This window comes from Drosophila arizonae, chromosome 5, assembly GCF_054131065.1.
Source record: "Drosophila arizonae isolate 15081-1271.41 chromosome 5, UAZ_ARI_1.0, whole genome shotgun sequence".
In the NCBI taxonomy this organism is placed as follows: domain Eukaryota; kingdom Metazoa; phylum Arthropoda; class Insecta; order Diptera; family Drosophilidae; genus Drosophila; species Drosophila arizonae.
Window position 1 is genome coordinate 3,658,569 of NC_142925.1, and position 27,307 is coordinate 3,685,875.

The window sequence follows — 27,307 nt, forward strand, 5'->3', positions numbered from 1 at the left end:
GATATATGATTTTGATGCGTTTTATTTTTTTGGCCAGACTTTGGACGTCTGCCTATGAGCGAGGGTGGTTTGTAAAATTCATGAATCTATTAACTGCATGAGTGATATGAATTGTGATTTATTTGTGTTCACTTCTTAACTTTTATATACATTTGCGTGACGAGCCTTTTTAGTAGACATTGAAAGACTGTGTACAGGCAATAAAAAAAAAGAAAAATTTAAAAAAACTATATGTAGGCAAAAAAAAAAGAAGAAAAGATTTTTTATAAATTTAATAAATAAAATAATAATAATAAATATTAAAAAAATTTCCATTCAACTAAAATAAAACAAATTTTTATTCCTCTCATATTTCATATTTATATTTATAAATATTGCCATCTAAAGTACATATCAAGATGTTCGTTCAAACTACCCTCGTATAATATATTTCTAATAACATTTGATGAAGTTGTGGTTATATGAAAATTGTGGGATAATAACTCGTGTTGCTCTAGCATTCACTGTCTGGACTTATATAATATACATAGATGCTAGATAGATAGATAGCAGAGGTTATACAACTTATACATTTATATACATATATGGTATTTATATTGTGTAGCAAAAAATGAGAGGCTGGGCCTTTGATAAACCATCTAGAGAGTAATACGAATCTGGGTTTCATCGTACGTACGCCCCAATATGCACGACTCGTTCCGGCTTATCGCATTCCACTTTAGCACCTCCACACAAACCCAATCAGCCAGCCGGCCAGACCCAGTCAGTCAGTTAGACCCCTGGGCTGGTTATCAGCTCAAGTATATGTTGTTATAATTTGATAGAAATATTGAACATCATTATATGACAGTGCGACCAGTAGAACTGGAACGATCCAGTTTCTGTGTATTCTGCTACATTGCGGCGCACTTGCTGGGGTTTGTTTTCATTTATTTGCCTTCATACCCTATAGACGACTGATACTGGACAAAGGGCGGCATGTGTTTCATGTATAAGATGTGCGCTATAGGCAGAAGCAGGCGTGGCAGACTGCCCTATGAATCATCTCTAGAGTTGATTTGAACTTGGACAACACAATGAAGTTTAATTGTATTCGATATCTATGTTATATTCCCCTCCAATCGATAAAAATCTTTATTGAGCATCCGTTAGTTCTTACGTTCTAAGAGCTTGAGTCATCACAGATCTAGATAGGCCTCAAGTAGACCTTAATAACTTTTTCATTCCTTTTGGCCCATATGGAATTGAGCTGAATTCCCATCTCCAGGATATCTGCTAGTCACGCACACCCGTTGGAACCATTTGCACTTGTTTTATTTGGAATTTTGTACTACGGAAAAATGTTGTGCGCCGCACGCGTTCACCTCTATGAACGCGAGGTTTCTCCGTCGCTTATCTGTCTCAGGGATGCTGTGGCATCTTCTTCATCTGCTTCTTCTTCTCCATCTTCAGCTGTTGCCGGACAATAGTTGAGCTCAATTGTGTGGTCGCTTATCAACTGCGAAGCACAGCTCGCGCCATACAAAGTTCAGTTTGTAGCTTTCAGGGGAATCAGAAAATCCAGATTTTTAGTATAGATCCATAAATATATGTACATATGTGTACATACATACATATATGTATTTATATTATATACATATAATTTCGTTGTTTATATGATGGAATAATACACATGTTGTGCAATAAATTGGGGTCAGGGGTATCGAAGTTTTTATATTGTATTTTTATTTGAATATTTTATAAATATAATATTAGCTAAACATCTATACTGGAATATTCATAATAATGATAATAAGAATAGAGCTTCTAAAAGCTTTCTGTATGGTGTAATATGTAAAGACTGTTATACACTGAGCTATTTGTTATATTATGAAATATAACCAGACTGCTGTGTTTTTCCCAGGCTGTTATATTATATTTCGATTGTTATACTAAATACTTAATGTTCTACTTAAAATCTGTTATATTTCAACAAATCCAGGATCTGTCTAATATGCAACAATACATCTGTTATACCAAAATCTGACTGATGTTCTTGAATGTAGCTGTTATACTAGAACTTTGCACATATATAACAGGCTATAGGGCAAGAAAAGCTGTTATAATATAATCTGACAGGTATATTATAACCTTTCTGATATACTCTTACTTGTGTATTACACACTCTTAACTAGCTTGTTTATTAAGCTGTTATACTACATTCGCGCAGTTTACGTATAACAGTCACATAACCTCATTAAAACTGACTGTTAGACCTTGACCCTTTACTCGTAAAAAAAAAACGTAGTACTATAGCGAAACGTGACAGATATACTAAATCCTTGTTCTTGTATATGGACATTAATATGGAATTAAGATAGGAGCCCATTCACATTGTATATTTAGACAAGCCGTAACAGGAAATATAGCAAAAGCCCCAGCTTTTATTGGCTTTCAGTAAACAAATATCTATACTCTAACTACGAATTTATGAATTGGTTTTATAAATCCCTTCGACAGCACTTGATAAATAACACAGTTAGCCGTATGAAAAACTTGTACTTCAACCCAACAATTTTATCGAGCTTTAATTACGATGCGTAGACAGAAAGGCAAGAAAGAATGTCGCAACTGTACTTCGCGCCTGTTCTAATAACAGTCCAGAGGGCGATTCCCCGATTTCATATCTGTAAGTTAATCTAAAAATAAATCATGACTTTGTCTTTTTCTTTTTTTTTTTTTTTTTTTTTTTGCTTTTCGTTTTCCTTTTGCGCACTTCGATTACAAACTCTGAATGCACCTGTTGCAATCGACTGACATTGAACACCAGGTGGGGTCAGATAGTGGGGTGGAACGAGACGGGGGAGGGGGTTGGCGTAGTATCAGTCGCCCTGGGCTAATCGTAGCCACTGATGTCATACCATTTCCGAGTGCTTATTTATGTAAGGCCCCCGCGATCGGAGTCGCTAGCTGGGCTGGTTGAAGCGCAGCATATGTGATTCACTTCCTATCAAATGGGTAACCAGACTGTTTTGCTAACTGATAAGAGTTAACCACCCAGCAGAGCTGACGACGGCAAGCACCGCGCACACCCCGGCCACAGGCGTGGAAGACGCTAGAGACGCTACAGTCTGCCCATTGATAAGATGGCTGGGAATTGGCGAATGCCTCGACTGTTCCAAAAGGAAAACAACAACAGCAACAACAACAACAACAACAACAGCTATAGACTGAATAAGCGTCATCGTCGCAGATACGGCTGGCATTGTTTGTAAATTGTTAACTTGGCCCGAACCGCAACACAAAAAGTCGGCTCGGATCGATAACGACAGCGTGAAACGTCTTTATCTGCACCGTAGCACAGTCAACAGCTGTGGGGGGGTTTCAGCTGAGGCGCTTGTGCGACTCGACCGGGCGAGGGCAAGAGAGGGAAGCAGAGTGAGAGAGAGAAAGTACGAAGTGCAATTTCCTATCGCAGCTGCTACCCCCGCAAAGAGCTGTTGACTCTTATTGCTGTTGTTGTTGCTGCTGCTGCTGCGGCTGCTGCGGCTGTTGCTGTTGATCATTACCCACACACATGCCAACTTGTCGACGGATAGACCGATTTTCCACTTGTACGTTGCGCTGATAAGGCGCAAGTCAGCCTCAGGCGCTAGTCACGCGCCCGCCCGCCCCCCCTTCAGCTTACAGTGGCCAAAACGGTGCTTCACTCACGTACATCACATGCGCGCCGGATGAAGCCGGCGCCCCTCCACTCTACCCCACTCCCCTCCTCGCCTGTTTGCTATCTCTGGCATGTTTAACACTTTGTTGCTGCATGTTTCTACGCACACGCAACTAACTTGGCCCAGAAGTTTGGTTTCTTCTCTTTCGTTATTGTTTTTTTTTTTTTTTTTTGGCTACGTTCGGATGTCCGACGGTGCTTAACTGCTCGATTGTTCGGCTCCCCGTCTCCCGCTGGCCTGTCTGCGTGCACAGCCTTCGCTTTGGGGGCTGCCTGATAAGCGCCAATTGTTTCCCTCTCCCTCGCTCACGCGCTCTATCTTTTCGCGCTCTCTCGCTCTGGCTCCTTATCGGTTTCAAATAATACACGAATGTCTGCAGGCGAGCGGCTCATTCGTTTAACAATCGCTCTAGCGAACACTACGCAGCAATAGAGACAATAAAACAAAAACTCAAATATTAAATCAAAAGAAGCAAGATTCCAAAACCAACTAACACACACACACACACGCAATGGATATCCTAGTACAAAAGCCCATCTTCTCCAATAGCGCATACTACGAGCCGCCCTCGAGTGTTGTCTATACGCCGTACAATACGCCGCCGTACATAATACAACCGGTGGCCGGCAGTTGGCTGAGTGAACAGCAATTGCCACAAATGCAATATATCCGATTCCCAACGCCGCCCATAACACCGCCAAGAGCTGCACCGTCTGCTGAAGCCGTTTCCGTTTCCGGGTCCGCTTCTGCTTCAGCTTCAGCTTCACGCACACAGTCCGTCATCATGAAGTGCCCCAGTTCCGGCTCCGGCTCCGGCTCTGGCTCTGGCTCACCCACACACACGTCCTGCAGCGATCAAAGCGGCAGCAGCAGCTGCAGCGACTGCGACTTCATATGCAATTGGCATGATTGCTCAAGGTAAGCTTACACTTTACAGTCGAGCTCATAATAACGGGTAAACTTGAATTTGTTTAAGGAAACAAAAGGTCAATTGAAAATCACTTCAATATATATTTCATTAAATTACATAAATATGATTAAAAATGCATAGCCAATATTTGGCACTCCACTGTAGACATCCCGTTTAACAGTAGCTCTCCGCCTTTGTTCTTGTAGAGTTTTCGAGTCCCTGGAGGCGCTCGCACAACATGTCACATTACGTCACGCCATCGCCTCGCTGCACGACGGGCTCTACTACTGCCGCTGGAGCGGTTGTCAGCGCAGCGATCGGGGCTTCAATGCGCGCTACAAGATGCTGGTCCATGTGCGCACCCATACCAAGGAGAAGCCGCACCGTTGCCATCTGTGCGAGAAGTCCTTTTCGCGTGCCGAGAACCTGAAAATACACATCCGTTCGCATTCCGGCGAGAAGCCCTACAAGTGCCACTTTGAGGGCTGCCTGAAGGCCTATTCGAATTCCTCGGATCGGTTCAAGCACACGCGCACGCACTCCATGGAAAAGCCCTATATGTGCAAGGTGCAGGGCTGTCAGAAACGCTACACGGATCCCTCGTCGCTGCGCAAGCATGTGAAGACGTTCAAGCACAGCATTCAGCTGATTGCCAGCCAGACGACCACCTGTATGCTGGAGGCCAGCGAGCCATCCTACACCTGCCTGAAAGCACCTGTACCTGCACCTGTAGCTGAATCCACAGCCAACTACTATCTGGATTTGGCTGAGCGTGACAACGTGGCAAGCGATTATTCGCTGCAAGCCAAACACCATAGCGAATATGCCAACTCCTCCTCCTCCTCCTCCGCCACCTCATACTGGCAGCACAATTATCGTTATCTACACAGTGAAGATATCAGCATGGATATGGATACACCAACGCCGCTCGATTTGCGCGTGCACAGAACTTGAAGGAGTTAACATAATCTAATCCTTCCACTTAACTCTAGTCATCAGGCCATTATAGAGCTAGCCCTTGTCATTAATATAAGCACTATTATTTAGTTTACAATAAAGACTGTTTTCAATTGAATCACAAACTAATCAAAGGTTATATAATTTTCAGCTGAGAAGACAAAAAACACGCATTTCATATATTAATATCCGTTGAGCTTTCGCATTTCAAAAATTTAGCCAAGTAAAAAACCCAAACAGTGCTGCAAAGGCGCCAAGCTACAGCACTGAAATTAATCGATAGGCGATAGATTCACTTATTCATCTATCGCGCGCGCCAATTTCAAACGCCAAGCTGGTTTTAATGAAATATGTGTTGACTCTTTATTTATTATATAATGTAAATGCGAAAACTAGAAGAGTTTTTTGTTACAACAGTTTTTAAATATAGATTCCTCCATTTACATTTAATATAGGAATGTTATCTTAGCTAAGTCTACTACATATAGAAACAACTTGGGGGAGGGAAATGGTTAAATAAATAGCAAGGGACAAACAAAACAAATGTCAGGTATTTCACAAGTTCAAATAAATACACACTTTTCAAGTTGTATTTCTTAGCTTGCAGCAAAAAAGTAGAATGGAATACAATTATTAATATTGCCAGAGCTATCATCTTATATATATAGATATATATAACGGAACGAAATTGTTTCTCGAAGTTTCTCATTCAACTGCAGTAATTGAGCATACAAGACCCAAGAAATAACTTTACAGATAAAGCACATCCAGTGCTTAAATATTACCTTTTACATACTCTCAATATGTACAGAGCTACAAATCACTTGGCCCTAACCGATTGTTTATATATATTGTACAAATCAAGAAGAACTATAATAAGCAATGCTATATATTGGCTGCAAAATTTAGAATATTACGCCCTAAAGAATCTTACAACTCGTACAATATATTGTCGACAAATCGGGCACTCGTTTAACACCTTGCCGCAATTGGTGCAGGTCGCCATGTGGCCGCATTCCAGAAACACGCACTCAATGGGCGCATCCATGCAGATCTTGCACAGCTCGTCTGTGGCTAGTTTTTCAACAGCTATATATATGATTATATATATATGGATATATGTAATACATCTTGTATGTATGTTTGGTAAAGAGTTTCCACTTACCTGGCGCTGTTCGCAACGTCTTCCATAATCGACATACGCGATCGAGCAGCTCCTGTTTCTCACAGCATCCTTTGTAGTCGACGCGATGCAACATTAGCACCTCCTTTAACTGTTTCACAGTCAAGTTCTCCAAGTCTTTTCTGTAAAGCCATTGATAACTTTACTATCTGACTTTCGTTTATTTCAGCTTCTACTCACCTATCCTCAAACTCTTCCAGGTTCACGAAGCGCGAATCCAAGCTGTTGGGCGGCTCAAAGCCCAAGGGCGAGGCATACACATGGATGCCCTCATCGTCCTCCCAGTGCGTCTCGTGATCATCCTGCGTGGGCGAAAACTCAATCGTAGGAGTTATAGGCATTGGATGCGCAACACCTGTCGCACCTGCCTCGACGCTGCTCAACGGCGAAACAGCGTGACTGTCCGCATCGGAGCACTCCAGAGACTTGGTACGCTGCTCCAGGTAGCTGAGAAACTCTTGCAGCTCACGCTTAATGTCCGCCTCGGACATTTGGGAATTCTCCAAATGTCGGCGCATTTTATCCACATGTCGCCTGATGTTCGTCTTATTCTTGCCGCAACGCTGACAGCTATTGGATGCCACAGCACCTAGCGCCGGCTCCGGCTGTTCGCTGAGCGTGCTCAGTGCCAAGCCGTGGAGAGGAGCCACCGGTGATTCGTCATCATCATCGCTGGATTGATGGCGACGATTCAGATAACCCTCGGAGCGTCGTCGTGTCACCTTCTTAACACGCTGTGGCGGCTGCGGTTCTGTATGCAGCGTCACCTGCAGAATCTCATCATCATTGACTGCATCAACCTCTTGCTGCTGTTGCTGCTGGTCCTGCAGCAGCTGCTGCTGTGGCGGCTGACTGCTACTTGTTTGCTCAAGTATTTGCCACTGATCCAAGTTGCTGCTGTTCGTGTCGGTCGTAGCCTTGCTCTCATCGGAGATGCCGCCAATGGCGCCGAGCTCCTCGAAGCTGGATTGGGATGAGGCGTCTGCACCGCAGGCATCCACTTTGGAGCTGAGTGAGCCCTGCTTGGAATAGCCTGGACTGGTGCTTGTCGTGGCTGTTGTTGTTGCCGTAGCCGTGGTTGCCGTTGCTATTGCTGTTGTGGTCGGTGTTTGAGCCGCGGAGCTGATCTCCAACGTTGGCCTGCTGGCCGGCCCAGCGCTGTTCTCGCTATTCTTAAGCGATGTACGCTCACTGAACGTGGTTATGATCTCATCATCCGAGCAATCACACTCCGAGTTGTCAGGCTCAGCCTGTTGCAGCAGTCGGGCCGCCTCTGTGGCCAAAGTTCTGCGCTCCTGCGTGGCCGTGGGCGATGTTGTCGTATGCGTCGAGGATGTTGATGGACTGACATGCACATGCGCCACCTCTGTGGAGTTGGTTCGCGGTATGCTAGGCGTGCGGACAGGCGTCGGCTGGACACCGCCAGCACTGGCATACGTTGGAATTTCTCTTGTGGACACGCGCGGCTGCTCAAAAATGTGTGTGGGTGGAGTTGTTGCTCCATTATCATTGGATGCCTGGCGACTGTTTGACGTAGATTTTGAACTTGATTTTGTGTCAAAGGACGCTAAGGAATCACTGATATTGTCACTTAGATTGGTGAAAAAGTTTTGGCACGTTTGCTTCAAACTGTCCATGGGATTGGCTTGGCCACGACCCGGACTCTGGTTCTGATTAGGCGGACAGCCTCTCTCTCGATCCGATTGAGCGACATGCGTCAGCACCAGACCAACCAGTTCTTCCTTCTCTGCACAGCCCAAAAGACAAAGACCAATTAGATTTTATATAGATACATATATATGATCGTAGCGGCAAACACTCACCCAGACAGCCTTCAGTGGAAATGTGTTTGGATTGCAAATAGAATATTAAATCCTTCGGCTTTAACTTTAGCAAATCCGTGCGCAGCAAAGGACGTTGAGCAAATATTGCACAGCGCTGGCAACGACGCGACGTCGATGTCAACGTCGTCGCCGCCGTCGCCCCAGTCAGACAATTGCTGCAATAATAGCGCCTGCAATAAAACATTTTAATGGGATGATAGAGCCAAATAAAGCTATTCAATATCAATTTCCGACTTACCTGCAGTCGAAACAGCTGCGTTTACGGCGAAATACCGTGAATTCAATCCCACAGCTTTCGCAGGGCATATTCCTATTGGTGTGTTTGTGTGTGTCTGTGCGCGCGTGTATGTCCTTTCGATCGAACGTTACCTTGCCCTTTGCTCCTCTCTATGACCAACTCTTCATCGCAATTTCTGTTTTCAATGTCAAATCGTGAATCAATCCGCATAGAATGCGCGTAATATTTGTACGCAGTTGAAGCGCCACTCAGCTGAGATAATTGTTTCACACAACTACTTACTTATCGGGGCCTATAAAGTAAATTGCCAAGTGGATTTTTACAAATTTTTATCAATATGCAATAAGTACGCACGTACATATGTATATATATTTGTATATGTGCATGCGTTTGTGCACAATAGTCAACACATCACTGGTAAATTCGATAGGCGCGTAGGCACAACAAATATCGATGGCACTATCGATAGTAAAAATCGCTCAAATAAATAATTAAATAAAAATCATTATTAAATTTAACAATATAATTAATTAGATTTAAATAAATATAGCTTAATTATGTTTTATTATCAATATTCTGCAATTCGCACATTCGTTTTACAACTAAAAATTAAAGCTTTGCACATATGACACAAATATTATTTGAAATTTAAAGATTTTTATTGGTTTCTATTAGTTTAGTTTATTTTTATTTAATTCACATCCACTACTTAGAACTAAGTATGTAATTTTAATGCAATTAAATAGTTAAGTGCCATAAAATGATGCAATCTTTTAATATTTTGCTTTTGTTTGTTTGTTTCTTTTAAATAATACATCAGTTAATTGCTATAATTTATATATATGTATATATATATATACGATTTTGCACACATTGAAAAGATGTTTGCTCTTCTAGTTGAATCAAGTCATTTAGTACATATACTATATACACATGTGGTTTCGTATGATTGAGCTTTTTCGAAATTCTTGTTGATAAGTCTTTAAAATTTATAAACAAATGCGTCCATTGCCCTTTTCTTTCATTTCATTCTTTCCTTTTAAGTGTTAAATTGTTTGCAGTTTAAATTATCAGCTAGCTGGCTGTTGTCTGACTGTCTGGCTATGAGTGCAGTTTTCTCTTTTGTTGTTCGAGTTGGTTGTGAATCATCCAAGCAGCGCCAGCACCGCATCGTTTAGATCTATGACCGACTACAAAGGTGTTGCAACTTGCAAGTAAACAAAAACAAAACAGAAATCAAAAGATATCGATACGAGACAGGGAGTGTCAGAGAGAGACAGAGAGCGCGTAAATAAATATCGTATTTAAAATTGTACAGATTTAAATTTCTATTGAACGTCGCTTGGCCCTTCAAAACGGTTCTGTGTGTGGGTGTTCTGGGTGTGTGGCTCTGTGTTGGGCTACTGTCTGACACACTTAAACTATGACACATGACGCATATCGCCACCGGCTTTGACATGGCATTGCAATGGATCATCATTGTTGTTGTCATCATCGTGGACGGTGGCCATTTCCAGAGCACGATTCTTTTCATATTCGACAAAGTCATCGAAGAGACTTGGCCACGCTTCGGTATCATCGTAATTGTCTATATCACATTGTTCAGTAAAATTGAGGTACATGTTCCATGTATCCTTGGGTATGCGTCGTATGTTCGGATGCTTATCGAGGAAGTTAACCCAGTTTGAAAAGAGATCAGGTGTTTGTACAGTGAACACAAGTTTCCACAAATCGATTGCCATTTCAAGCGATAAAACGCGCTGATCGGGCTCCAAGCCGAAACTGCAAAACAAATGGATATAAATATAAAATAAATAATTATTATAGCGTATTGACCTACCGAAAGGTAAAACGATAGAGCTGCTTAAACATTTCCGAATCAACCTTAAGCATCTCAATTGTATGCTCAAGTCTTAAACGTATGTTTTCAATTGAGTCTGCACGCATCTTATGGAGGCCATCGATGAACTCCGTTCTGGTGAATCGGCACATCTGTGAGGCATCCAAGCACCAGGCAAGCACAAGTATTGCAAACTCATCCGGCTGATAATTAAGATCAAGGCATAAACGTTCAATGCCATCCGTGAGTATCATATCTTCTTCATCGGGATCTTTGTAGATCTCAAATAGTTTATTTAGCGCTTGATGTGACACCTCCATGGACTCTTTCACTGCTGTAATGAGAATAACTATTATTGTAATCTCATTGAATATATTGTTTCTCTACTGTTTCACTTGCCAGTTGTTATTATGTCGCTCATGGTTGGCGCACTGCCATTAAGCAAGCCTAAGGACTTAAAACTATTACGTTTAGTATCACAATTGTTAGCTGGCTTGAGTGGAGTTCGATTAGAGAGCAATTCATCAGTTTCTGTGAAATAGAAAATTCAAAATAATAATCATGCGGAACAAATATATTTCAGTCAGAAATCTCTTACCTCGTGGCCTGTCGTTTGCATTAGATTGAACAATGTCGTAGCAGTTGCCAATGCTGGTGGCCGCTTGGCAGCTGTTGTTGGCGTTTAGATTTTGCAATGCGTTTGGTAATGATTGGCTTGTTGGCAACGTTGGTGCGGCGGACGAAGACGACGACGACTGGAAGCATTTCAGGCAATTGCCCATAGTGCGATGCACGCTTCTTCAACGGGCCGATTGGACTTAACAATATTCTATGGGTTGCTATTTTGCTTTAATTTGTTGTGTGTCTGTGTGTGTGTGTATGTAAGTGTAATTGTTTGTGTGTATGCGTGTTGACACTTGTCTATATTTTAACTTGGCTACTATGGGCTATGGCTTTCAGAGTGTATGTGAGTGTGTGTTGTGTTGATATTAATTACTTAGTTAGCGTTAGCTCGCCTTGACATTGACTGCTTGACATTGGCACTGGAATTTCCATGGAACGTTGACGAGCTTGTGCACGCGGGAAATGCTAATGCACCATTGATGCATCGAGCATATGTTAAAGAGTTCCTTGTTGCTGTTTCTACTGCTGCTGCTACTGATGCTGTTGTTATTTTGATGCCTCCTACGCAAACTCATATGTGTGTATGTATTTGTGTATGGGTGTATACATACACATATACATATGCAAGTGCAGTAGTCAGCAAACCACCACAAATGTGCGTGAATTCGTCAGCCTCAGTGTATTTCACATTTTACATGTATGTTCTATCGCACCACATTACACATAGTAATCCATATTCATATTTATTTGAAGTTTTTAATCAGTTTTTTATTTATATTTATGTTTTGTATGTGTGTTTCACGAGGCTACGTTTTTTCTGCAAAATTGCTGGCCCTAAAATAACTATTGCACGACGTATCGATAACATGGGACATGGCACCAGGGCTGCAAGTATATCTCAGCACACGAATTTCAGCTGCAATCGATAGGTAAATTAAACCATAATTTAGTTACAAATTTCAACATTTTTAAATATTTGCATGTAATTTATGTATTTTTTTTATTCGCTAAATGCAGCTCATATAAAACTAGAGTTTAATGTGAGTGCTTTCGATCAGTATAATTTTGAAAATTCTAAGCTTTGGTTCGGCTTGAGGTCTGGCAGCTCCGTACTGAGTGGCGCACTCTCTGTGGCGATTGTCGCTCCCGGTTTCAATTCCAATTAGAGTTTCAGTTGCCAAACAACACTCGACGGTATACGCTTGCCCATTCCGCTGATCGCAAAAGAAAAGCCACGGCTCTTGTTGTTGCAACAACAAAAACAACAACAAAGTGTCAAGCTGTTGGAAAATCGTGTGTGAACTTTGCCAAAAAAAACTAAGTATAACAGACATTTTTTTGTTTGTATACACTTAATGGTCGAGTGCTTTCGTGGTTCGTTTTATTATTTTGGGCAATTCGTAGCCAAGAAATAAGGTTGAGTGAACTTGTTGTTGGGTATGTGTGCACACACACATTCATATGCAAGTAATTTCTTTTGGCCAACTGAATGTACAGCATGATCATCGTATATGTGCATTTGTGTGCGTGTGTGTGTGTGTGAACTCCAACCGGAACGTGAGCTCGAGCTTTTCCTTTTCACTTCACAGAAAGTGTCATACGAACTTTTTTTTAACAACGTGTGAATAGATCTAGTAAGAATTTACCGTTTGAGGTCGATTTCTTTTGAATTTGTAAGTGAGGGGTTCTTAACGTAAGGCTTAACTGAATATAAAATTAATAATTTATAAACAAATGAACTCTAAAGTACTTTCAATAACTTAACTATACATGGTTTTTGCCATCTCAGACATTCGTTTTGGTATGAGAATTTCATCAATGTCAATATCACCAGCATTATATGGGATCCTCTCGCACTCATCCTGTAAGTCGCTCATGCTATATGCTCGTGTCTTGTCCACTTTTTTGATATCTAAAGAGTTCACCCAAGTGATTTCACATTCCAAATCCGATTTGCATTGTTTCAGCCAATCCTTGCCATGGGCCTGTGATTGGGTTTGCAGACGTTGCAAAATAGGTTTCCTTAAGATATTTTTCTTTTTCAATGTCTTCAGTTTGAGCTGGCTCAAATTAGATTCCTTCCTCCATAAATAGAGATCGGTGCAATCGTATGGTATATAGAACGGGTTCTTCTCAATGGGTAAACATTTGATTTCCTGGTTAGCCAAGTTGACAGCCGACTTGAAGTTGAAGTCAAGTTGGCCCAAGCATTGTTGGTCCATTTCTGCAGTTTTGTCCTTAGATTGTTTATACAAAATATATTTATATAGATAGTAAAAGTATTAGATTGAAATTTATTTGTGAGTGTAATCATACAAACGAATTGAATGTAATCTGAAATATTTTCAACAGGCTTACTTTGTTTGACCAAATTTATAGATTGAACGATTACATTAGAACTATTAATTTTACTAGTGTTGAGAAATGCTAAGAATTATTTAAAATTTCCTAACCGAACAATTATCATTTCATGTCAGATTCTTACAATCATTTTGCGAGGGTTTTCTAAGTTTCGACTCAAAATTCGTCTGGCTTTTTGCCTGTTTATCATTACAGTAAGCTCTCATATGAATGCATTCATCAACAAATCTCAATTTAATCGGTAATTATTCAATTTTTTATTTATTTGGAAATACATATAAATCGAAATTGTGTCCTGTCCATTGATTACAAAAATATTGTTAGTGTTATTTTGTTTTATAGACAACATGAAATGAAGCATGAATATAATTTAATTAACTTAATCCTACTTGTTGGCGCCAATGATGCCTTCTTGAATGAGTCTAATCCAACTTGTTGACGATCAAAGGCGGCGACATTTTTTCCTTCTTGATATCCTTGAACTCTACCCACTTGAGCTCTTTCTCCATTTCTAGCCAGAGTTTGCCGCTTAAATTGATCTGCGTTTGCAGATTACGCTTAAAGGAGTCCTTATTCGTGTCCTTCTTCAATTTTAGCTTCTTCGCACTCTTATTGAGTTCCTTGCTGTTGACTTTAGTCATTTTGAAGGATATTGAATTTATAATTTATATTTTCGGATTTGTGATTTTTATGTACTTGTTATAAGTATAGATATAAATTATGTATATATGTGTGTTTCTACTGAGAGCTGTATTGCATCTAAATAAGTATTACTGGAGTGTTCCTTAGCTGGCAAAGTTCCTCGAAATTGGCCTACTGAGATCGAATATAATTTAGCTTTTATTCAAACAGGTTCGTAGTCTATGGAAATACACAACAGATAAGAGGTGGAAAAATGACTTCAGATCGTTTTCACAAGTGAGTAAAGAACATGCAATTAATAATGCTACCTCGTAACATCGTACGTATCTTATCTGCGCTACAAGCATCATTAATTGTTCTTTGCTTTCGAACAGAGCTGCCAAAGACGGGCTGCTTGATGTGCTGAAGGAGGCAACGCGTAAGGATGCCAATGCCAAGGACGATGACTCAATGACACCCGTCATGTGGGCAGCATTTGAGGGTCGCTTAGATGCGCTGCGCTTACTATGCGGCAGGGGGTAAATAATAAATAATTTTAAGACCAAATATTCCGGCTGTATTGTAAAATTATTCTTCTGCAGCGGCGATCCGGATAAGTGCGATCAATTTGGGAATACAGCGCTTCATTTGGCTGCAGCTAAGGGACATTTACATTGCGTTGATTTTCTGTATAAATTCGGTGTTAATATATATGCACTGGATATTGACAGACACAATGCCAAGGATCTGGCAGCCATAAATAATCGCGACGACATTTTGCGTTATTTAGACGCAGCTGCAGCCAGTTTTGAGGCAAATGAAAAGTAAGGCGCGAACCTGAATTTGAATAATTGTTATCGATGGCAAGCAAGGAGTGCTTGTTTGTAGAGTACCGATTGCTACACTTGAAAATAATCGCAAAAGTCCCTATCGATAACAGACAACGACTGTTTAAGGGAAAATGGCTTGCCAATTTGAGTAGAGTTTTAAATCGCAATCTCTGGTATCGATAACAAGGACTGTGTTGCACTTTTCAAATATTTGAATAAATTTTAATACTTGTGCTTAATTAATTAATGAAACTATTTAATTAACAGAAAAAAGGCAAAAGCGCTCAAGGAAATAGCTGAGAAAGAGTGCGAGAAACGTGTGAAGGAATATATGAAGCGCCAGCAGCAACAGCAGCAGAAGCACGATTACTGCGATCTAAAGCCAAGCAATGCTCAGACATTGGTCAGCAGCAGCAGCAGCAAGTCGAGCAACATGCTCTCCACGCTGAAGCAAAAGATTTGGTCCAGCCAGGGCAATCTGAACAAGACGCCCAGGGAGCAGGCAGCAGCTACAGCACGCACATCCGCGACCAAATTCAGCGATCTGGTGGGCAGTAGCAGCAGCAGCAGCGGCGGCTCCACCATTGCCAGTCGCATGGGCACAGTGCAAAAGAAGCCGCCACAGCAGCAGCATCAGCAGTCGCAGCTGCAACAGCAACAGGGAAAGTCGCAACACTCCAAATCCTGCCCACATGCTGCGGCGAATGATGGAGGATTCAAGGTGCGTGAACTGGAGCCGGATGGCAAGCGTACAATAACGTCGCTAACAGGGCTACAAAGGGACTCGGAGGTGCTGTATGTGGGCACATTTAGCTCCACGGATGAACAAGATGGCAAGCGTGGCAAGATTGCAGATGTCTTCGAGCTGGATGACGAGGAGGTAGGACGTCTGGGCTATAGCACGGCGCTGGCGCGCAGCTTTTCACAGCCGGATATACTAGGCGATGCACAGCTCTCGCAGGAGTTGAACGAGGAGCTGCAGGTGCTGCAGCGACCTGTCGGTCTCTTCGATCGACCGACCATGCTGGGCAGCATTGCCTTCCGACGTTCAGTGACTGCGGCGCTGAGTCAACTGCAACTGCAATCGGATGGCATCGATAGCGTCTCCAGCTCAACCATGCGAAATGCAAGCAGCAGCAACAACAACAAAAATAACAGCAAAGCGCGCTTGTATCTGAATCTATCCGATGACTCCGACTCTGAGGGCGCTGGCGATGATGTCTACAGCGATGATGACGATGAGGAACAGGTGTCGGCCAGTGCACTGCAGCGCTTTCTATCTGTGTGGGCACTAGAGGAATATTTGCCTGTGTGCGTAAATATATGTTATATACTCAATTGTTTTGCATTTAATTTGTGCATTTCAGTTTTCAGAAACAGGAAATCGATCTGGAGACACTTATGCTGCTGACGGAGGCGGACCTGAAATCGCTTGGCTTGCCACTGGGACCCTTTCGCAAGTTGACATTTGCTATACAGGAGCGTCGCAATGCTTTGGCTACACCTGGACCACTTGTGGATAGTCGGCTATAGGCTGAGGCCCCAGTATCCCAGCATAAGATGTTTCTTTGCCTCTGCTTTTAAAACTTCAATTTTATTATGAAATGTATTAATGGATATTGTTATATATGCGAATTCTGTGTATGTTTGCTTATGTATATGTATCCATATATGTATGTATAAACATATGTGCATGACGAGCTAAATAAACAGAGATCACAACTGCATAAGATGGAAGAGACGAACACAAAAGCCCACCATATTCTCTTATGGACTGAGGCGGATTTGAAATATATACTGGATATTACAAATGATTATAGTCTAATATATATGCAGACCTGTGTCTCCTATAAAGGGGAATATTCTCTTAGCTTACAAAGTATTAGATTTTACAACTCTAGATGAGTGAGGTGAAAATTGTAAGCCACCATAGACTTCTGCTAGTAGTGTGGTGAATATATGCATATAAAGGGGAATACAGACACCATGCTCTGGTACATACATATAAACAGCCGTTCCTCACTCTACTTTTATCTTAGAGAGGAAATAAAATATAAATAAAAAAAAATTGTATATATTTTGTTACATACATATATCACTAAGCTTTATTAGTATAACGAGTTAGGTTTCAATTTCCTACATTAATTTTAACTGCTCTCAGAGCTTTAATTCAAGTGCAACTAGAATAAGGTCATACAAACTACAAAATGAATAGACTTAAAGCTAAACACGATTTGGCACACCTGCTTCGATGAGCTCTCTAATTAGTTGCGAACTACGAACCAGGTACGAAGCCCAGTCTAAAGTATGTTTACTGTTCTAGGCGATATCTAGATTCCGACAATCACTATCTAGCCTATCCAGCCACCTGCTGCATCATGTAGAGGTTCGCATAGATGCCATTCAATGCCATCAGATGATCGTGTGTGCCCTGTTCGACGACTATTCCACGCTTCAGTACACATATCAGATCGGCATCACGCACTGTGCTGAGACGGTGGGCAATCGTCACACAGGTGCGTCCAGCTCTGGCCTCATCGAGTGCCTGCTGCACCACCTTCTCGCTCTCGAGATCGAGGGCGGATGTAGCCTCGTCCAGTATCAGAATCTTGGGATTTCGCACCAGGGCCCGAGCAATAGCGATGCGTTGCTTCTGGCCACCGGATAGCTGGGAGGTCTTGCCCACACGCGTCTCATAGCCCATCGGCAGGGAGCTAATGAAATTGTGTATGTTCGCCTTCTTCGATGCCTCGATAATCTCCTGCATGGGCACATCGTCACGGAAATTATTGCCATAGGCAATATTCTCGGCAATGGTGCGATCGAAGAGCACCGGCTCCTGGGACACCAAACCCAGCTTGGAGCGTAAGGTGTCCAGTGGGAAATCCGTGCTAGGCACACCACTCAGATTGACCGAACCCGAGACGGGATCATAGTAGCGCAATAGCAATTGGACACACGTGGATTTTCCCGAGCCCGATGGACCCACCAGTGCCACCGTGGTGTTCTTCTTAATCGTGAGATTCAGGCCATGCAAAATGGGCGTGTCCTTGCGCGTAGGATACTCAAAGCGAACATTCTCATAGACAATATCGCCCTCCGATTTCTGGAAAGAGCAGGAAACCAGTTCAGTAGAGAAAGACTTTCATTCTGCATAAAAATCCGATACCCACCTCAGCTGTATTATATGGATTAAGTGGTGGATTGGATTGCTTGGGCATCTGCTCGAACAGTTTCATTAGGCGTCCCGCGGAGATGATGGCATCGTTGACATTCGGCGCATAGGCCAAGGCCTGACCCAGCATCCAGGAGCCAAAGATCAATGCCTCGGCAACCTTAATGATATCCTCGTAGGGCAAGCCGTCATTGGCAACCAACAGGCCGCCATAGTAGAGCGAAACGCCATAGGCGAGGAACGGTGCCGTCTGACCCAAGCCAAAGACCAGACCACGGAAACGCACCTTGCGACGACAGGCGATATTCACCTGATCAATCTGCTTGACGTAGCGCTCCAGCACCTGCTGCTCCAGGCCCAGTCCGTTGACCGTGCGTATATTGGCAATGGCCTCAACGGCGACCTGTGAGGCCTCCTCAACGGCCGCCTTGGCTGACTGGGCGCTCTTCGCGATGAAGCGACCCTCGAGGTAAACCGACAGACAGAGCAGGGGCAGGGTGACGGTAGTCAACAGAGTCTGTTGCCAGGAGTAGATGAAACCAATTAGCATGCCCACGGCCAAGGTGACCACGGCCTGCAGCATAATGCCAACACGTGCGCCCGTTGCCTGCAAAACAAGTTCAAAGTTCCATTAGAGATGTATCCCAGTCGTTAATCCTTGCCGGAGGCAAACTTACGCCCTGCACATTGGAGCAGTCGCCAGCGAGACGCGCACACAATGCGCCCACGGAGTTGCGCTCATCATCAAAGAAGGCCACCTCCTGGGCGACGATTGTCTTGAATGCCGTCTTCCTCAGGCGCGTTGTCATCTTGACGCCGGCCGTGGTGAACAAATAGCTCTGCATCATGGTACCCACGCCAGCCATCACACCAATGCCAATGAAAATGTACGAAATATTGTTGCCCTCGTGTCGCACCAGATTCTCATCGCTGTCGGACAGAATGCCAAAGAAGTCGCCAAAGAACAAGCCCCACAATGGGAATGTGATGCCGTGCATGATGGATGCAATGCAGCCCCAGACTATGTAACGCCATTCGGGTGCATTCAGCTTCATTAGTTGCATGAATGAGACTTTTGGCTCTTCCGGTTTTGGCTGCTTCTTCTTCTTCTTGCGACGCTGGGAACGACCTGGATTAGGAATACAAAAGCAGAACGTAAGGGTGTGATTGGTAGTCAGAGAGAGAGAGAGAGAGAGAGAGAGAGAGAGAGAGAGAGAAAGAGAGAGAGCGCGAGAGCGAGAGAGTCAGGCAGAGAGAGAGAGAGAGAGGATAGGATAGAGTAAAGACGAAAGATTGAGGGAGAGGGAGAGAGAAAGAGAGTGAAAGATAAAGTTAGAGTGAAATGAAAGATAGATAGACAAAGAAAAAGAGAATGATAAAAGAGAGTGAGAGAGAGAGAGAGAGAGAGAAAGAGGTGAAAAGAAGAAGAAAGAAAGGTAGAAAATTAGAGAGAAGTCGAGATGTAATGTGCGATACCTCCCCGGTCGACAGAGGACAAGGGGGAAGAAAAGGAACACGGAGAAGAATGGATATAGAGAGACAGAAGAAAAGTTTAAGTGAGAGAGAGAGAGAGAGACAAACAGTAAGAGGGTGAGAAAGAGACTTTCAAATGTATAGGGTATATTTGCGGTACATCAACTTTTCCAACTTACGTTTGCTTGCAGAGGTAACGCTGAATACGTCGTCCTTGCTGCTGTTAACCTCTGCCGCGGCAGTGCCAGTCTCATCGATGTCCTCCTCGTACTCCTCGTCCTCAAGCTCATCGTCGTCGTCAGCAACCATGATATCATCCTCCCTGCCCTTGGACAATGCCAATTTCGCCACGCTGCCGGCCGTTTCGTCTGCCCCCTCTGTGGCCTCCTTGCGGCGGGTTATGTTTACCAGATCGTAGTACAAGCCACCCTTGTCCATGAGTTCGTCGTGCGTGCCCTGTTCGGCCACCTTGCCATCCTTGACAAACACAATTTTGTCGGCATTAGTCACAGTCGACAGGCGGTGGGCGACCACGAGGGTGGTTGGCCCTTGGCTGGCCAGCTCCAGTGCATCCTGTACACGTTTCTCGGAGGTGGGGTCCAGCGCGGAGGTCGCCTCGTCCAGTAGCAGAATCTTCGGATTGCGCACCAGCGCACGGGCAATGGCAATGCGTTGCTTCTGTCCGCCAGACATTTGGGCACCGCGCTCGCCCACCTGTGTGTCGTAGCCCTTGGGCAGCTTGCTGATGAACTCGTGGCAATTGGCATTGCGCGCCGCACGTTCGATGTCCGACTGGGTGGCCAGTGGATTGCCAAAGCGTATGTTCTCCCCAATTGTGGTGGCAAACAGCACCGGCTCCTGGCCGACAACGCCAATCTGGGAGCGCAACCAGCCCACGTTCAAGCTGCGCAAATCACGTCCATCCAGCAGCACTTGACCCTGTTCCGGGTCGTAGAAACGTTGCATTAGTTGAATGACTGTGCTCTTGCCACAGCCCGAGGCGCCCACAAAGGCAACTGTTTGCCCCGGCTCCACGTCCACCGTTAGGCCCTTGAGTATCTCGACATCCGGTCGGGAAGGGTAGCGAAAGTGTATATCCTCAAACCTCAGACGACCCGTAATGCCCTCCGGCTTCAGGCCCGACTCATCCAATGGATCGATGTCGGACTTGCGATCAATGATCCTAAAGAGATTCCGTGCAGCGCCCAAAGCAACAGCGAACGAATCCACATGTGGCGAGGAGAAGCCCAAATTCTGGGCGCCCATTATGACGGCAAAGAGGACGATGACCAGAACTGCAGGCGTATACTGACGATCCTCCTTGCCGCGATCATCCAGGATCAAGTTGACGCCGTACCAAACGGCAAGGGCTATGCAGCAGTAGATGATGAGCCACATGACGCCCGCCCCAATGCCGGAGTAGAGACCCTTCTTACGACCCGTGGCTTCAGCGGGCATCAAAAGCTTCGAGAAGCGTTCGTTCTCCTTGCGCTCTCCACTAAAGGCGAAGACCGTGCGAATGCCACTGAAGACCTCCTCGGCGACTGTGCCGGCATCCGAATAGGCTTTCAGTTCCTTTTCAGCCAGGGAGCTCTGGATCTTGGCCACCATGGCTGTGGCCAGTATAATGAAGGGACTGCAGGTGAGCACCACCAACGTCAGCTTCCAGCCGTAGATGAACGAAGCCACAATGCCCATGACAAAGGTCATGAAGAGGAAGGTAACAATGGCAACCTGGAGGCGGATTGAAAGGCATAAGTTAGCTAAGGATCTCGGGAAATTGTGAATCCACTGGTTTACATACCTTCTCGCCGATGCCCTCCTTGACCTTATCCAAATCTCTGTGAAGCGTAAAAAAATACTGATTAATATTTGACTATCCCATCTCCAAGTACCTCCCCACTTACTCCGTCATTTTGCTGGCGAAATTTGTGCCCGATGTGGTATCATACCAGGACATATCCTGTCGCAGGATGGCCTCTAGGAAGAGCTTACGTATGCGATTGATTTGATTGAGCGCAACACGATTCGATATATCAATGGCAATGAGCATGAGCACCAGCAATAAAACTGAGCCCACCAAACTCGCTATGCCAAAGGCAACCGAATCATCGATGATCGCCTGCCTATTCTCTTCTTCACTCGCATTGGTGCTGCATAGAGAAATGAAACTCTATTACAAATATTCTTTATATGATATACTATAAAATATAACTCACAGTCGCTTGCCGCCCCCGAAGAGCGCAAGAATAAATGTAGGCGATGAGGTGCCCTCGACCACGGATCGATCGATGAGCAGAGATGTGAATTCTCCATAGATCACAATAAAATAGGGTATAAGGATGGAAGCTAGCGTGGCCACAATCATGCTAAAAACTATGAGAAAACGCTCCAGAACGGTTGAGTAGCGAAACTGTGAAAGAAAAGGGAAAAATTTGAGTGAAAATTTTTATAATAAAAGAGATAGAGAAATAGTTGATATCAATAATATAAACAAGGAAATCTTATCAATGATAGCTGATGCACATCATTTAATTATTATTGACTTATACTTGGTTGTTTAATGCTGATAGGGCAAATGATCATTAGAACAATCATCCCTATCATGATGAGTATTAAAATTACCATTTAATGATCATGCATTGATTCAAAGATCATCATCAAAGTGATCACAATAAAATTAATATTTATTCTAATTACAAACACCACAATGATCATCACCCATGTGTTTATTATTATCACCGTGATTATGATTATAATTTGAATTATTTGCTAATTAACCTCCATGTTGACTTAATTTTCAAGATAGAGTATTTACATAAGACAAACGGACAGGCGGGCCAATAGGCGTAGGCATTGCAAATAATCATCAGAATTGTCAACTAATAAATACCCTGGAATCTTGTACTATATAAATTTTCTACATTTTCCAATAGAATGAGAAGCTACTGCATAAATCATGACCTTTCACGGCTGCATTAGCTTTCTGATGTCTAATTATACACTATGATTATATATACATAAATATTATTATATCTGTATCTGAAAAAGATTTAATTGCTGAATGCAGTCAGATTGCAATTCCAGTCGTAATAAACTGATAGAGCGTTGTATAAATTTAACTAAATGCGGCAATTAGTAATGCAGAGCCATAAGTCTGATGTAATGCTTAGAGCTAACTTGTTCATGCACTTACCAGATCGAAGAAACTGTACTTTCTATCCGCATCCGCTGTGGCTGCACCTTTCGCTTTCTCCACACGAAAATCGCCCAGATCTGGCAACGTTGTGCTCCTTTTCTTTAAAGCAGGCATTCTGAGATCCTTTGGTTGTACTTTCGTTTCGAATATTGGATTTTATGAGCTGTAAAATGGATTTGGAAACTTAGTTCATGGCTCGAAGTCACATTTTCAATTGAGATTTCGTTTGATTGCTGCGCGCCTTTTATTGCACTAAAAAAAAAAAAAAACGACAAAAAGCACTCACAAAATAATTAAGTTTTTATATACGAATATTGGAGACACAGAGGGAGTGGTAAAGAGAGGGAGAGCAAGCGAAATTGGCATATTTCCCAAGACAATTTAAACGAAATGTGTTGAAAAACTGTTGCAGCTTGATCATTTGATCAATTGAGAAATTGATAAACTGCTGATTGAACACTTGCGGCAAATTGAGACTGGAAAAGCCTCCATAAATTAATAAATTACAAACAATTCGAAAGTGAGATATAGAACAGAAAACAAAGCGATCAATAGTACGCAAAACTAAACGTAAAAAAAATGTGACTTTGGGCTGTAGTCGGCTGCATAATACTCGCTCATGGAATTAGATTTAAGAGCGCAATCGTATCAACTGAGTCTAAAGAGCGATTTACAGTTACATATATCAAGTTCAAGTTTTCTAGGGTCAGTTAGGGCGATATTCAATAACCATATATGATTTGTGGTTTCTACTTGTGCCAGATAAGCTCAGCGCCCCCTAGGTATATTTATTTATAGAAAGTTTAGTTGATCTATTGAGTAGGTCAAGGTTAGAGCTAAACAATTTCATACTAAACAATTGTCAAATTTTTCAAGTTTCAGTTAAGGCAAGCAACAAAATTTGTTTCTACCCGGAAAAATGGCAAATATATTTGCTTTATGGCCATTCCCCAGTCCCTCATTGAGCTATAAATACGAGCTATAAATAGATATGACTATGTGATACACGAATATATATCCATATCTAATCTCAAGTCCTTATTTTAATTGGAGCTAAAAAAAAATAGATTTTATACTCAGCAGAATATAGTTATATACGATTCTACATGTGTCTATGCCATGCCCTCAGTAAAATGGTAATACTTTATAAGATATGGCTATAACAGTTATGAGTATATGTATATAGGAGTACATATACAAAAATTTTGATAGAAAATGCAGAAGCAATTTCGTCAGACAGAAATCTCACCGAGCCAATAAACTCTGCTCGCTTCGCAAACAAGCGCGACAAAACAAACCAATTGAAGCGTAATCTTTACTAGCACTTAGATCCCAGCAATTACCAATATATGAGCTATACATATAGTATATAGTATATAGTATGTATATAATCTTTTTCATATTTTGTGTATACTCAATATGCTAATGATAAGAGTCAATTAGATTATATTCAGTTTGGAACAATTATTAATGTGAATGAATTTATTATTATTTCTTTTAGTTTTGGGTGCGAAATAATGTAAAAGTTTCAGAGAACAATCGACTATTATAAATTTTATATATATGTACAAGACTTATAAACATATATAAATTTCTCAGGCTCAATACAAAAATCCTAAGAATTATATATTTATATAGAATTATTTCAAATCTTCTTCTTTGTGCTATTAGAATTAAATTTCGTCCTTATCTTGAATAAGTATATATGAATAAATTCATGAGTATATGATTTATGAATATAATGTATATTCATATATCTGATTTATTCGACATATATATTCACGAATTCATATATTCCAATATGCATTCATTTCCTCTTTTGAGAAATACTCAAAAACTGAACAATTGCCATATATGTATATTTCTCTTATTTTAATTCTGTTTTCGAAATGGACTTCACACAATTTTTAAGCAGTTGCAAAAATGTAATTTAAATATTACATACATATATGTACGTAAATATTTCAAAAATTCTTATTGTGTTGCACAATCTGAATAAACACTTTTTTACTGGACAATTACCTATATATAGTATAGTAAATATTCACGATTTCTGTATGCTAATGATAAGCATTAAATTCTTGTCTTCCTTTTTTCGATTTTAAATTCTTGTTATATTTTTATATTTAATGGGCTTTACAAGCTGGGCTCGCGAGCTCACGATGCGATTGCTGAGTCTTTTTTGGAGGCAGCCGGCAGCAAATACTTTTGCATCTCGACAGCACGCGATCGAAATTGGAACTGTTGAAACCAGTAAGAAGCCGCTTGCGACGAGACCTCGGTTACCAGAGTGTCGTCATAAAGTAGTATATGAATGCACACACACACACACACACGACAGCTCGGCTCGGATCGTTAAGCATAAAGGCAAAGGCAAACACTTGATACAAGAACCTGACGCGACGATCGTAAAACGGTTTATAATCGAAAAAAAAAGAGTCCCCAATTAAATTAGACGAGAGTAAAAAATGAAATACGAAAGACAAAAAAAAAAAAAAACAATGAGTTGGCGAAAATAAAACAATAAGAAAACTGATAAAAAACAAGCGTATTACCATCTGCTCGGTATAAACAAATCCGAATGATAGCAAACAGCACAGGTTAGTTGCTTTCGGCTTATCGTTCAGTTACGCCTCTCGTGCGGCCACGCCCACTCTCGTTGTTGACATGCGAACTATTGCGGCACCAGACTAACTACCTCTAGATGGTGACTGTGCGCAAAATTCTTGGAGCTCAAATCCAGTTTTTTTTTTCATTTTTTGTACCAAATATATTTCCCGGGTTTCGGCATGCATTACGTATACAGATCACGCAGCATGCAAAGAAAGTCAGCCGACGAGTCGGCGGTGGGAATTACCTCAGCTAAGATAAATTCCCTTTTCTGTGTTCCTTGTAAGATTCGTCAGCATATAAATAATTATACGGAGCAGATCTTAAGTGGTCTTTTATATGCGATGCATTGCGAGCTGTAGTTCATCTACCAGGAATCAATTAAAGAGACAAAGCTTTACCCGAGTGTAACTAATATATATGAAATACCTATTTAATATAATGTTCCAATGAACTATAGTAAATGTATAGAAGAATTTCTTATATATGGGGAACCATTAAAATAAACTAAACTTAATGGAACTAGTAGGAATATGCAAGCCCTATAAAATATATAAATAAAATATCCTATTTTTTATGAGTTTACTAGTTAAATAGATCGTAAGTCATTTACTCAACTCTATATGCAATCAAAAAATTGCTTTAGCTTAGCTTCACTTTTATTGTAAAAAGTTGTGGAGCCGGTTCGGCATTGCAGTTTCACATGTGGTCTCAAGAAGACAAGAACTAACGAAAAGAAGACAAAAAAAAACCTAAACACAACTATTATTACACTTTATCTATATAAATATATAAAAGTTTTAGTAGAATTCAAAACAGAAACAAGTAAAAGAAAATACTAAACAAAACACTGGTTCGTTAAAACTAGTTCATTCGTTCACAAATAGGATTTTTTGCGAGTATCAGATACTTTATAAAAAGGTGTACAATTACACTATGCAACAAGAATATGTAACGAAAGAGAGCTCAATTTGAGGAAGTTTTTGTACAAGCATTAACTATTAGATAAATCATTGTGCCGAATTTATTTTTAATGCAAATATTTAATATGAATGAATTTTAGAGCACAAAAAAATGAATAAAAATTCTTTATATAAAAGTCTATTGCGTATGTTCCTATTTCACACTGTTATGTAATTCACTCATAACTCAACTTTGTGGAGCAGTTATCTGTAACGTGCACAATACCTTTATGAGACGAATAATATAATTTATAAACATTATAAAACTCGAGCAAAAACAATAACAAACATCAAGGTTATCAAAAAAATATTTCAGCGAAACAAGCGAATATCTGTGTGATGTCTGCTAGCGTTCGCAGTTAGGTTAGTTACCGTAATTTTTTATAGATTGATGAAATACTTAACAGCTCTTCTAGAATAATACTGAATGATGAAATATTCTTTTGCCACCGAATGCTTGCCCAAAGGCTAGGGAACTGAGCTCGAGTCTAGTTAAGGCCATGATATTTATACTCGGGCGAGAATAGCGATTTGGGATTTACCTGGGAAATACCTCGCGCTGAGCAAGCGATCTGTGTGACGTTTCTAAATTGACTTGGTCATGTCAGAATCAAAGCTGTTGTGCGTAGGTAAACAACCATGTATGTGCATATATATAGGTAGGTCGAGGTAAACAAACGAATGTATATATGTAGTTTATAAGGCAGGCACCTTAATATAACAATACACTACAATAGATACTTAGATACATAGATACATAGATACATAGATACATA

General features: G+C 41.7%; 6 protein-coding genes across 19 annotated transcripts; 2 read left to right on the forward strand and 4 right to left on the reverse strand.

Annotated features, from left to right (window-relative positions):
• The first annotated feature begins 4,075 nt into the window (after positions 1–4,075).
• Positions 4,076–5,705, forward strand: sug (sugarbabe). The gene is made up of 2 exons (XM_018010126.2): positions 4,076–4,622; positions 4,821–5,705. The coding sequence occupies exons 1-2, from the start codon at positions 4,216–4,218 to the stop codon at positions 5,566–5,568; spliced, it is 1,155 nt and encodes a 384-aa protein (XP_017865615.1). The 5' UTR covers positions 4,076–4,215; the 3' UTR covers positions 5,569–5,705.
• Positions 5,706–5,909: 204 nt separating this feature from the next.
• Positions 5,910–9,341, reverse strand: LOC108615562 (uncharacterized). 2 transcript variants are annotated; one of them, XM_089470628.1, is made up of 6 exons: positions 9,195–9,341; positions 8,837–9,128; positions 8,578–8,768; positions 6,935–8,501; positions 6,737–6,876; positions 5,910–6,660 (listed from the first exon to the last, which is right to left on the reverse strand). In XM_089470628.1, exons 2-6 carry the CDS (start codon positions 8,902–8,904, stop codon positions 6,485–6,487), a joined length of 2,142 nt encoding a protein of 713 aa, XP_089326754.1. In that variant the 5' UTR covers positions 8,905–9,128; positions 9,195–9,341; the 3' UTR covers positions 5,910–6,484. The 2 variants fall into 2 exon arrangements, with proteins under 2 accessions (XP_089326754.1, XP_017865608.1); XM_018010119.2 differs by having other exon boundaries at positions 8,837–9,011; positions 9,119–9,314.
• Positions 9,342–9,587: 246 nt separating this feature from the next.
• Positions 9,588–11,458, reverse strand: SCCRO3 (defective in cullin neddylation 1 domain containing SCCRO3). 2 transcript variants are annotated; one of them, XM_018010134.2, is made up of 4 exons: positions 11,275–11,458; positions 11,076–11,207; positions 10,677–11,007; positions 9,588–10,618 (listed from the first exon to the last, which is right to left on the reverse strand). In XM_018010134.2, exons 1-4 carry the CDS (start codon positions 11,456–11,458, stop codon positions 10,258–10,260), a joined length of 1,008 nt encoding a protein of 335 aa, XP_017865623.1. In that variant the 3' UTR covers positions 9,588–10,257. The 2 variants fall into 2 exon arrangements, with proteins under 2 accessions (XP_017865623.1, XP_017865622.1); XM_018010133.2 differs by having other exon boundaries at positions 10,677–11,010.
• A 632-nt stretch (positions 11,459–12,090) lies between these two features.
• Sans (SAM_USH1G_HARP domain-containing protein Sans) lies at positions 12,091–16,923 on the forward strand. 9 transcript variants are annotated; one of them, XM_089470630.1, is made up of 6 exons: positions 12,091–12,229; positions 14,514–14,579; positions 14,678–14,821; positions 14,885–15,106; positions 15,380–16,423; positions 16,480–16,923. In XM_089470630.1, exons 1-6 carry the CDS (start codon positions 12,174–12,176, stop codon positions 16,643–16,645), a joined length of 1,698 nt encoding a protein of 565 aa, XP_089326756.1. In that variant the 5' UTR covers positions 12,091–12,173; the 3' UTR covers positions 16,646–16,923. The 9 variants fall into 9 exon arrangements, with proteins under 9 accessions (XP_089326756.1, XP_017865610.1, XP_089326761.1 ...); XM_018010121.2 differs by lacking the exon at positions 12,091–12,229 and adding an exon at positions 12,318–12,737; XM_089470635.1 differs by lacking the exon at positions 12,091–12,229 and adding an exon at positions 12,318–12,674.
• Positions 12,864–13,537, reverse strand: LOC108615577 (uncharacterized). The gene is made up of 2 exons (XM_018010143.2): positions 13,066–13,537; positions 12,864–13,004 (listed from the first exon to the last, which is right to left on the reverse strand). The coding sequence occupies exons 1-2, from the start codon at positions 13,520–13,522 to the stop codon at positions 12,943–12,945; spliced, it is 519 nt and encodes a 172-aa protein (XP_017865632.1). The 5' UTR covers positions 13,523–13,537; the 3' UTR covers positions 12,864–12,942.
• A 257-nt stretch (positions 16,924–17,180) lies between the features above and the next one.
• Positions 17,181–26,993, reverse strand: Mdr49 (Multi drug resistance 49). 4 transcript variants are annotated; one of them, XM_089470625.1, is made up of 9 exons: positions 26,904–26,993; positions 22,957–23,122; positions 21,980–22,173; positions 21,668–21,913; positions 21,565–21,601; positions 19,940–21,494; positions 18,965–19,416; positions 18,286–18,894; positions 17,181–18,218 (listed from the first exon to the last, which is right to left on the reverse strand). In XM_089470625.1, the coding sequence occupies exons 2-9, from the start codon at positions 23,071–23,073 to the stop codon at positions 17,469–17,471; spliced, it is 3,960 nt and encodes a 1,319-aa protein (XP_089326751.1). In that variant the 5' UTR covers positions 23,074–23,122; positions 26,904–26,993; the 3' UTR covers positions 17,181–17,468. The 4 variants fall into 4 exon arrangements, with proteins under 4 accessions (XP_089326751.1, XP_089326753.1, XP_017865605.1 ...); XM_089470627.1 differs by having other exon boundaries at positions 26,937–26,958; XM_018010116.2 differs by lacking the exon at positions 26,904–26,993 and adding an exon at positions 24,982–25,215.
• Positions 26,994–27,307: the final 314 nt, after the last annotated feature.

Bases quoted from the DNA above. Each gene is read 5' to 3' on its own strand.
- LOC108615562 (XM_089470628.1), bottom strand. From the start codon at position 8,904: ATGCCCTGCGAAAGCTGTGGGATTGAATTCACGGTATTTCGCCGTAAA. The intron at 8,769-8,836 runs GTAAGTCGGAAA...GTTTTATTGCAG, and splicing joins CGCAGCTGTTTCGACTGCAG to GCGCTATTATTGCAGCAATT. The intron at 6,661-6,736 runs GTAAGTGGAAAC...TCATATATATAG, and splicing joins GACGTTGCGAACAGCGCCAG to CTGTTGAAAAACTAGCCACA.
- Sans (XM_089470630.1), top strand. From the start codon at position 12,174: ATGGCACCAGGGCTGCAAGTATATCTCAGCACACGAATTTCAGCTGCA. The intron at 14,580-14,677 runs GTGAGTAAAGAA...GCTTTCGAACAG, and splicing joins ACTTCAGATCGTTTTCACAA to AGCTGCCAAAGACGGGCTGC. The intron at 15,107-15,379 runs GTAAGGCGCGAA...TTTAATTAACAG, and splicing joins AGTTTTGAGGCAAATGAAAA to AAAAAAGGCAAAAGCGCTCA.
- sug (XM_018010126.2), top strand. From the start codon at position 4,216: ATGGATATCCTAGTACAAAAGCCCATCTTCTCCAATAGCGCATACTAC. The intron at 4,623-4,820 runs GTAAGCTTACAC...TTGTTCTTGTAG, and splicing joins AATTGGCATGATTGCTCAAG to AGTTTTCGAGTCCCTGGAGG.
- SCCRO3 (XM_018010133.2), bottom strand. From the start codon at position 11,458: ATGGGCAATTGCCTGAAATGCTTCCAGTCGTCGTCGTCTTCGTCCGCC. The intron at 11,011-11,075 runs GCAAGTGAAACA...TTCTCATTACAG, and splicing joins GAGCGACATAATAACAACTG to CAGTGAAAGAGTCCATGGAG. The intron at 10,619-10,676 runs GTAGGTCAATAC...TTTGTTTTGCAG, and splicing joins CTCTATCGTTTTACCTTTCG to TTTCGGCTTGGAGCCCGATC.
- Mdr49 (XM_089470625.1), bottom strand. From the start codon at position 23,073: ATGCCTGCTTTAAAGAAAAGGAGCACAACGTTGCCAGATCTGGGCGAT. The intron at 21,602-21,667 runs GTAAGTGGGGAG...TACGCTTCACAG, and splicing joins TTCGCCAGCAAAATGACGGA to AGATTTGGATAAGGTCAAGG. The intron at 18,219-18,285 runs GTGGGTATCGGA...TGCTCTTTCCAG, and splicing joins ATCCATATAATACAGCTGAG to AAATCGGAGGGCGATATTGT.
- LOC108615577 (XM_018010143.2), bottom strand. From the start codon at position 13,522: ATGGACCAACAATGCTTGGGCCAACTTGACTTCAACTTCAAGTCGGCT. The intron at 13,005-13,065 runs GTTAAGTTATTG...TTTTATATTCAG, and splicing joins GATGGCAAAAACCATGTATA to TTAAGCCTTACGTTAAGAAC.